The sequence below is a fragment of the Pygocentrus nattereri genome, chromosome 2, assembly GCF_015220715.1.
Source record: "Pygocentrus nattereri isolate fPygNat1 chromosome 2, fPygNat1.pri, whole genome shotgun sequence".
Classification (NCBI taxonomy): Eukaryota; Metazoa; Chordata; class Actinopteri; order Characiformes; family Serrasalmidae; genus Pygocentrus; species Pygocentrus nattereri.
In genome coordinates this window covers 32,397,394-32,407,053 of record NC_051212.1, presented here as the reverse complement: position 1 = coordinate 32,407,053, position 9,660 = coordinate 32,397,394, and the positions used below count along the sequence as shown (strand labels likewise).

The 9,660-nt window shown below is 45.1% G+C and overlaps 2 protein-coding genes across 2 annotated transcripts; both read right to left on the bottom strand.

The window, feature by feature from the left end:
- Nucleotides 1-710: 710 nt before the first annotated feature.
- taf6l (TAF6-like RNA polymerase II, p300/CBP-associated factor (PCAF)-associated factor) lies at nucleotides 711-6,738 on the bottom strand. The gene is made up of 12 exons (XM_017719963.2): nucleotides 6,646-6,738; nucleotides 6,135-6,298; nucleotides 5,398-5,484; nucleotides 4,514-4,664; nucleotides 4,385-4,435; nucleotides 4,140-4,234; nucleotides 3,972-4,046; nucleotides 3,443-3,663; nucleotides 2,851-2,983; nucleotides 2,632-2,760; nucleotides 2,002-2,495; nucleotides 711-1,412 (listed from the first exon to the last, which is right to left on the bottom strand). The coding sequence occupies exons 1-12, from the start codon at nucleotides 6,662-6,664 to the stop codon at nucleotides 1,070-1,072; spliced, it is 1,962 nt and encodes a 653-aa protein (XP_017575452.1). The 5' UTR covers nucleotides 6,665-6,738; the 3' UTR covers nucleotides 711-1,069.
- A 373-nt stretch (nucleotides 6,739-7,111) lies between these two features.
- cth1 (cysteine three histidine 1) lies at nucleotides 7,112-9,169 on the bottom strand. The gene is made up of 2 exons (XM_017719997.2): nucleotides 8,986-9,169; nucleotides 7,112-8,353 (listed from the first exon to the last, which is right to left on the bottom strand). The coding sequence occupies exons 1-2, from the start codon at nucleotides 8,992-8,994 to the stop codon at nucleotides 7,400-7,402; spliced, it is 963 nt and encodes a 320-aa protein (XP_017575486.1). The 5' UTR covers nucleotides 8,995-9,169; the 3' UTR covers nucleotides 7,112-7,399.
- Between the last annotated feature and the right edge of the window lie 491 nt (nucleotides 9,170-9,660).

Here is a 9,660-nt window from a genome sequence, read left to right as displayed (position 1 = left end):
AATGCAGCTGCTGATGTAGCCTGTTAACCCAGAAGCATAGTCCTCTAGATCAACAGTACCGTCCTCTCTCATAGCAGCAGTTCTGAATCCTAGTTTGTACTGTCAAAGCAGTCCTGAAGCAAAAGGTCAGTTTCTTCATTCCACATTTTGATAGTCTTACTCACTGGAGTTTTACTCAATGGAGTGTTTAACATCAAACCTCTCAAAATGACTGTTTACACCTTAATAATTGAAGGAATTTTGTAAAAAAAACAAAAAAAAACCACTGAATATAATGCTAGTATTCTATAATAATTGAGAAAGTTCTATAACATTTACAATAAACTCAACAAAATTCAAATCCAAAATCACTTATATTCATAAAGCAGTGACCAAAACGCTGCTGATCAAATTAATTGTACTTTTGTGACAAATTACTGTATGGGAAAAAATTCTACAAAAAATCTACTAAATAACAATAATCAATATGACAAGTGAGCCTAAAACGGCGACACACCAGAGTAACATTTACAAGTGTACTTGTGGGAAAGCATAGTGCTTTCCATCAAGTATGATGGAAGCCAAATGGTTACTACTTCTGTGTAAGAAACAAAATGTATATTAATGCTGTTCTTTGAAAAATCTAGGTATTTTATATTTCCTCTGCATCTTTAAATATTAGGATTGCTGTATTTGAATTGTAGTTTGATTTAGTATTAAATAAAAGTCAGTTTCCTGTTGTCTTTATCTTTATTTTACAAGCTTTCAACCTTACATTGTTACAAAAATAATGTTTGAAAATCTACATAACAAAGAATCTTTTACAGCCCAACTGACAAAACCTGAACTTGTCTTTGTGCATTACTGTGTTTTCATGTGTTTGTCCAGTAAATGCTGTTGAGTCCAAAAAGTCTGAGTTGATCAACATTGTGGCCATACATCCCAGTGGTCAGCCCAGGCCACAAATACTGTTCTGCAGCTGTTCCTTTTCAATCTGGCTCTGTTAGGAGCTCAGTCAGTCTGTCTAAGGTGTAACTCAGGCAGCTCATTCACTGGCATATTCAGCCAACCCTGTCTGTCCATGGGTCTTTTAAAGAGGCAAGTACAGTGAGTAATGGGAGCACGTCCAGCGCCTCACTGGTTTGCTCACTCTTCCAATAACTGGAAGTTTGTGGGCGTAGGCCCGAGGTGGAAGGGAGGTAAGTGATGGAGTCGGGGTGAAGCTTGTCTGGAAGCGCCGTCCCTGGCATCGTCGACCCATCTGCCGTCCTCCAATTAGAAATGAGAAGGCTGGTGGGCCGACCTGGGGAGGTGGGAAGCGAGCTTTTGGGAAAATGTCTCGGGATTGGCTGGCCGAGCGCCCTGGACGGGAGGAGGACGACCTGGAGCGAGGGACTGAGGATGAGGAAGAGGAAGAAGAGCGGGCCAGAGACCTGTATGGACAAAAGTGAAGAGTCAAGTTAGCATTCAGGTCTAGAAAGCTAGAAAGCAGGGATGATGCCAGCACTTAATAGAATCAAGAAACAAAAGTCTATACTGTACTGGCTGGAAATATTTAGAAATAAGCCATTTTACACTAGAGGTCGCCCACCTTTTTTTCTTTTTGGAGCCCCACCCAGCCTGCACACACACACACACACACACACACACACACACACACACACACACACAGAGCACTACAAAGCCCTTTTTGTTTAAGTAAACAAACCAACATTTTTCCCCTAATTGATGCTGTGAACTCGGTTGACTGTTGCAGCCCTACTAAAAGTCTTACAATTTAAGTGCTCTAAAGTTAGTCTTCCCCAAAGTTTTTACCAGGCTGAGATTAATGCTGCCTAATATGTTACATAAAAATCAGATTTTTTCCCCCCTCTGTATTGTAAGCTGTACCATTATTAAAAAAGTAAAGGACTGGTCCACCTATATGGACACCTTGCATAATCTAAGAGACTGAAGGAGAGTACCCATGGCACCACTTCCTTAAGAGAACATAACCTCCACTGAGTCTTGCGCTATACTCACCTCCCAGGTGCTGTAGCCAAACTTGGTGGTGCTGGCTCAGTTCGTGGGCTTCCGTCCTGCCTGGGGCTGATGTTCATGTTAGCAGTGAGCTGAGGCATTTTGCGTGTACTCTCCAAGTTGGCCGCACCACTGCCTGGCTCCTTCCTAGTGTCTGAAGACTGAATGGGGGTGGCAGAGGGGGCACCACCAAGTGCAGGGCCAGTGCTAAAGCGCACAGCCAGACTGTCTCCAAAGAAGGAGTACAGCTCACAGTACATGTCAGGAAGTGAGACGGGGGTCCACTCCTCCCACTGGCATCCTGCACCGCCTGCTTGCAAGTGGCTGGCGATGCCCAATGGAGGTTCGGAGAGAGGTTCAGGAGGAGGGCTCAGGCCTGGTGAACTCTCTCTGAAGCCCATCATCCCCCCAACAGAACCCTGAAGAGCAGCAGCGCCACCTTCTGCAGATGCAGACAGACTTACAGCCTTCATCTTTAGCAAACGTTCCACTGCCACCTAGTGGAGAAAGAGAGAGAGAGAGCTAAATAGCTACAGTTGTATGTAAAAGTTTGAGCACCCTAGACAAATTATTAGACCAATAATTAGACCAATAGATTTTAAGCCTCTCAATCACAATGTAAGACAAACTTACAAGAATAGCTCCATACACTTTGTGTCCGTCTGCTTTCACCTGTGCGTTGGACACAGAATAATCGTCCAGCACAGCCTGCAAGTTCGCCCAGTAGGCTGGCAGGTGGGGATACAACACACGCTCAACAGCCTGGCGTAAACACAAACACACTGACATCAGAGGGACTCATAAAAGAAGCTTTAGAACAACATTTTGTCTCAGTGTGCATGTGTAGGTTACCTTCCAACCAAGAGCGTGCAGGCCGACCACGGCTCCATAGTGAGAGCAGAGAGGCCGGACTGGGTCTGACAGAACCTTCTGCAGTGACAGAAGAATCTGATGGTACAGTCCGCTCACCAGGTCACCATGGGTCCTACCCCACAGAACACACAAAGCTTTTACAAACACATCTGAGAGATAAACACCATGCTGCACCTAAAATGTACACATCTCAGTACTGTTGACTCCCCTAAACATATTCAGTGACACACTGTTGAAGTTGTGGTTAATGCAGCATAATAAAAAAAAATTCTTATATGTGATCCTGAATTTTTCATAATTTACCATGAACTGATCAACAAATAGACTAGAGAGTGCTATCAAATGGGGTACAGATATGCTTTAGAGATTACTTTTTTCATGGCACTCTGCTAAAAATTAAATCATCATTATTATACTGTGACTAAAAGCAAAAGGTTAAAAAGTCTGTGTCTGAATATTTGCCTCATCATATGTGTAGACAAACGGCCTGAATTTCAGACTTTTTGCACCTAAATCTCCAGCATCTGTGTATGTGTGGCATATGTAAAAGTGCAGGTAATGTGTGATGTACCAGAAGATGTGGCTGAGAAGCAAGGCAGCATAGTCCCTCAGGGTCCAGTGGTCGTTGAGTGGATTAATGGAGGCGGCAAGTGGCTCCAGGATGCAGTACATGACGCTGGAGACGAGACTTCGCACATATGAGCCCAGATACAGATATGGGTTCTGAACCAAACTCTTCACCATGTGCAGCAGCCTGTTCAGCTGGTCCAAGTCATGACTTACTGACTTCACCTGAGGGGGATACAACACGTTTCCATTTGCCGAACAAATTAGATAGAAAGTAGTTTTCAATGGAGAATCCCCAAAATAATTTAAGCAAAGACTAGGCTATGCTTGGAAACCAACCCAATATTATACTTCATATATTTATGTCAGATCATCCATTTTTCTACCCTTGAACACCAGAAGCTTGCACAGTTTAGAGCTATATCTCACCTCAAAGACTTCTTATAATGTTTTCCATAAAACAAGCAAAGGTGTCACTAAACTTGTGGATTTAGACACCCACTTTTATGCGAATTTATGTGTAAGTCACTTACCCCACTGATGACATAAACAAAGTAAGGTAGGAGGGCAGCAATCTTGGAGTTGGATTGTAGATCCAGCAAAGCAACCTAGTTTTATTAAAAGAAAGAAAAAACAGCAGATTTTTTAGAGGATCTTTAAAGGATCACAACCAAGCTTATCCACCACTGAGCAGCTCATACCTTCATTAAGTGTGGGTCCTCTCCTAATATGGCTCTAGTGATCTGCTGGTAATACTTGAGTAGGTCATCGGACAGAGACTGCACAGCACTGGGAACTGAAGAAGAAAGGCCCATCACCCACGGTAGAGCATGCAGCGTGTTTTCCATTATTAAGTGCAAACCTGGAAGGCTCACAGCTCATTATGTACTTTAATAACTAAAATAGCAATTCACTACTATATAAAAAACAGAAAAACGTATTTCACCTGTGCCTTGTGGCTCCAGATTTCCTTTTCCATCGAGATAGGACACATGCACTGCCGAGCAGACAAAACGATCAGTACTCATCTACACATACTACACCACCCTCTAGAAAGAGAACAACAGTGTCCTACCTCGCACCATAGTCTCAGCACAGCCTTTGGGAATGTTAGTGGCAAGAGCCAGCTCTACCAAATTCACCTCCCGATCCTCGACAAAGAAAAGCTCTCCCTCTTTCAGTGGACGAAATGGTAGAGCATCCTGAGCACCATAGCCACAGATGGTCTGAAAGTGACAGAAAGAGGAACGTGAAACGGACAGAACAACACAGGCTTTGTTCCCAGGCACGTTTTTGCAAGGTTCCATATTCCGAGTAAAACATCCAAGCATCCCACGCTTTCTGGGATGCAGCTACAGCTCCGACATTGTCCACTGTCGAGTCTCTACGGTCCCGTGTTTAATGGTTGCATACTATATCGTATACTGTGTAGCACATTTTTTGTAGTGTTTGGAACGGAGTGTTGTCAGTATTTACTGTTTGTCTGTGTTGTTATCTGCTGCTGCTCTGTGTTTCGGATTAACCAGTGTTTGCTTCTCGTTAAACCATCTGTGGTGAAAAGGAATGACAATAAAGCTGTCTCATACTAGTAAAAAAAAAAAAAAAAGCAATCCAAACACATAAAAAAAGAACAGACCTCATTTAAATATACCAGTCATAAAGGCACAAATATTCTATTAAAAGTAATTCTAAGGAATAAAAAAGTGAGTGGATAGTGGTCATGTAAAAAAGAATTAGGAAAAAAGGAAAAATAGAAAATACAAGAAAAATGTACAAAATGGGCCCTTTAAACTTTCACTAGAAGGACAAATTCTTTAACATTTTTACTAATCCCAAGTCATTTCAACAGAAGGAACGATTTTACTTGTAAGCATGAAATTTTAACATACTGCAAGGCCAATCAAGTTAATGACATTTAATACTAATACTAATATTAATACTACTTAATAGCTAGGTTACCTCAGTATTGCTCCAGCGAAGAGCTCTGTTGAAGTCCTCTACGGTCAGTTTTCTTCTCTTAGCGTGTCTCATAAACTGGGAGCTGTTCTGTGGTGAGTACATGTGGAGTGGACTGAAGTGAGTATTAAACCAGCCATAAATGTGTGGAATCCTTTTGGAGAGTCTGTCTGCAAAAGGCTTTTCAACAGCTAATAGCTTACATTGACCGAACACCTCATTAAAACCACCTCTCACACAAAACTGGAGTTTTTAAACAGGGTCCACTGTATTAGACAATCCTATCTTGCTGGTCCTCCTTGTAAAGACAGAGACTGTAGCTCATCTGTTGCTGTGTGTTGGTCATCCTCTAGTCCCCCATCAGTGGTCACAGGACGCTGGTGGATGATATTTTCGGTTGGTTAACCTACTGTTCTCAGTACAGCGGTGATACTGAAGTGTTTATAAGCTCCAGCACAACACACTGCAGTGTTGAGAATGATCCATCGCCCAAACAATACCTGCTCTGTGGGGGTCCTGACCACTGATGAACGGGGTAAAAAAGAGCTAACAAAGTATGCAGAGAAACAGAAGGACTACAAGTGCAGAACTACAGTTCTCCTAATTGGTAAGTGGAGGTGATAAAATGGACAATGAATGTAGAAACAATGTGGTTTTAATTAAGTGGACGGTCGGCGTTGCTACCCATCCGTGTGCTGTCAGCCAGCCGAACGGCTCGCTCGTTCAGCTCGTCGGGTTACCTGTGTGGCTTCCCTGAGGCGGTAACAAACATCCTCAGCGAGCATCGCGGCCACATCGTCTCCCAACTCCACCCCGGCACTCTCGGCCATGAGTTTGATGGACTCCCGGGGCACCTCGGCGAAACGGCGCTCCTCTCTCGTCTCGGTCATCTTGGCAGGGAACTCTAAACGCAAAAGCCGCCGTTAAACTTTTTAACGTCGGTCAAAACGGGTCCAGCCGCGCAGGAGCAGAGCCACAACACCCCGCGATCCTCTGCTCGTCTGAGCCAGCCCAAGCCCGCTAGCGTTAGCTAAATAACTACCTATATTTCACAGCAATCACCTGTAGACCTGCTACAGCTTTGAGTGCTTGGCTATAACGTACGAACACAAAACAGCAGGTAGCTGGCTAACGCTAACTGACGAGGCTCAGGTGGTTTACGGACCAATAGTAGCGCTCGGTTATTCACGTTAACTCGACTGCTCTCATTTCATCAGACCTCAGAAAGGCTAAAACGTCCTTTATCTTTACCTTCGTAACGCATACACATCTGTGAATAATCGTGCGCATGTAATATTGTATATGGGCTGCGAGCTAATGCTAGCGTCGGTGTAGCCCCTTCAAAATAAAAGCCTTGATTGGGCCGAGAGTTTGCGCATGCGTGCCAGGGACGCATTTACGGCTGAATCTCAAATGGCTCCCTTCTCCCTACACAGGTCACGAAATAAGTGCTTTTCCCACAAAACCGTACACCATATTTCTAATTAGAAGCTGTGCAGCATCCCAAATGCCATTTTTAGGCATACAAAGCGTTACTTGCATGTAAAAGCCACCGTTTTATGACCGAGGTTATGCACCATACTCTGGTATTGAATATGCTACCAGTAGCTCTTCAAATAAACATGGTACGGCAATAATAAGTAACAGACCCACGCCATCCACCCCCCGGAAAAGCCAGGACTTCAAAGTCAGATAAAGTCAGGACAGCACCAGAGCATGGAGTTAGTGATTTTATTAAGATGAAGGATGCAAAAAAAGTGCTCCCATCCTCACACAATAATTTAGGTAGTAAACATAAGTTAAAATCATAAATACACATTCATAGCGTGCAAAATGCTCCATAGTATGTACAACAGATTAAAATGTCAATTTACAGCAGTTTAGTCTGTCAAATTAACTATCTACAAAAGATCAGACCCAACAAGCAGAAGAATAACCATTTAAATCCACCCTGCCACCTTACAATTAAGGCCATTTAAATAAAATAAAAGGACTACTAGAAGCATTAAGACAACAGTGCTTGTTCAAGCACATCCTGTGGGTTCAGATTAGAAGCCTGTTCAAGCTGCTGGAGTCTGATGGCTAGTGGCAGCAGCAGGTCATTGAGGTGCTGGCTGCTGAAGGTGAATGCATTGTGGGCAATTGCTTCTCCAGATGGTGGCGTGATGGGACCAGAATAATCACGGAACACAGGGGAGGCCAGCATAGACGGAGGTGATGAGGAGGTGGAGGATGAGGGTGGGGAGGAAGAACACATGTCTGATGCTGGGGACAGGGCCCTTCCAGGCATCTGGGGTGACCAAGGGGTCTGATTCAAGTCAAGGCCCTTGACATTGTTAGGCAGCCCATGCTGGAAGCGACAGCGAGTGCCATACAGACAAAAGCCAAAGGAGCTGAAGGTACGGCAGAGAGCACCACGAGGCTTCCATTCACTGGAACGTGAAGGTGGCTGCCAGGTCTTCTCTTCTGCGCCATCGCTTGACTCTGAGCCACCCTCAACATGCAAGAAGTGGCAGCGGGTTCCGAAGGGGCAGACCCCAAAGGCGCGGTATGTACGGCATGGTACGCTCCTACGCCTGTGGCGAACAGGCCTCTGCTCCTTCAGGCTGTGCACAAAGAGGCAACGAGTGCCATACATGCAGTAGCCCGCCGTGTGGAAAGTGCGGCACAGCTCCGTCTTGTACTTGGGGTGGTGGGAGGGCACATGGAGGTCATGTAGACCATGAGCAAACTGGCAGCGTTCTGCATATTTGCATGTACCCGTTTCAGCGTAGCGACTGCACAGCTCGGTCTTGTAGCGGGTGGAGCAGAGCAATGGGTTCAGTGGGGGGGATGGGGACCCAACCAACGGAAGCAGAGCCTCAGCTAATGACTGACCCCTATTAGCCAAGCTCTCCCCTGGGAAACAGACCTCATACCCACCATCTGAGGGAAACAGCAGCAAGTCATCTTGGCTGGTCTGAGGAGAAAGCACATTTACACAAGACCATGAGAAGTCCAGATAGCTATGACTTCACATTGTGGTGCACATTTCTATATAAAAACACTTTCAGAAAGGTTCTATAGAGCACCAAAAGGGGTTCCTTTATGATGTCAAGCTTGTAATGGCAGACAACTAAAAGGTTCTGTCCAGAACTTATTTAGAACCATAGACTACATCAAATATCCCTTGAACATAAAAGGCTCAAGTGTAGCATCCACTAATAAACTACAGTAGTTTAACAAGTTTACTGAGATTATTGAAGTATCCATTACTAGGGGTGGTTTTAACCACACTGATGACAGCCTAGTGACTTCAGCTCTTGAAGTCAGATATCCTAGAGGATTCTTGTTCCATAGTAGCGTTAAACATCAGACATCAAGCTTCCACAGCAGCTTTAACCTGCAGACTCTAACGTGGAGCTGTAAGGAACCAGACGCCTGACCAATTCACACAGGCAGGTCAGAGATGGACACCTTTTGTTTATTATCCCGAGTCCACACAGTTGATTACCCATTTATCTCCGGCACATAACGGTGTCCTGTTGTACTGCAGTTTATATAGATTAGTTACGCAGAATTACTACAGAAGCGAAAAATAAGAGAGTGTACCTCAAACATCTCTGCGGTCTCCACACGAGTGCAGCAGCGCCTCCACACAGAGCCTTTCTGTTCGCCCAGAAGCTGAAGTCTGCGACAGCAGCGTCCAACCGTCCACCAGAGCAGCGGGCAGGATGTCTGCGGTGTGAGCGAGGAAGAGCGAGCCAAGGACTGGAGCCTAAACCCGGCGGGCCAACGACACACACACCAAACGAAGCTCAGCTCCGCTGCTTTAAAGCTGCTCCAAATCACGGTTCCCGCGTTTCCCTTTAAACGGGCACCAGCTGCGTCGCCTCAAGTTCGAACGGACCAATCAGGAGGCGGGACGGGCCGGCAATTTAATTTATGCAAATCAGCCGCTCTGGTTCTCTCCCGTCCTGACAGGATTCAGGTAGGAGTTTGTTTGAGGCCCAATAAACATCGTTTGGCAGTAGCTTAATGGTCGACTTCAAATGGCGAGCTCTTAAAACACACACAGGCGCAGCGCTCCTGCGGTCATTAGCGGGTCACACCTCGCTTCTGCTAATTGAATGACCGTCTGCGAGGCGGCGGTCGAGCCCGTCTGATTTCATTGTGCGAGTCGGTGATGACACTCAGCGCCGCTTAAACAAAGAGAGAAGACACGCCATGAGCTCGGGTCTGCCATTAAACTGGATGTTCACCGATTTATCAAATGCGTCTTTAAAT

Bases quoted from the DNA above. Each gene is read 5' to 3' on its own strand.
- taf6l (XM_017719963.2), bottom strand. The intron at 4,665-5,397 runs GTAACCTAGCTA...TGTCACTTTCAG, and splicing joins TTCGCTGGAGCAATACTGAG to ACCATCTGTGGCTATGGTGC. The intron at 2,496-2,631 runs GTAAGTTTGTCT...TTTCTCCACTAG, and splicing joins AAGTGTATGGAGCTATTCTT to GTGGCAGTGGAACGTTTGCT.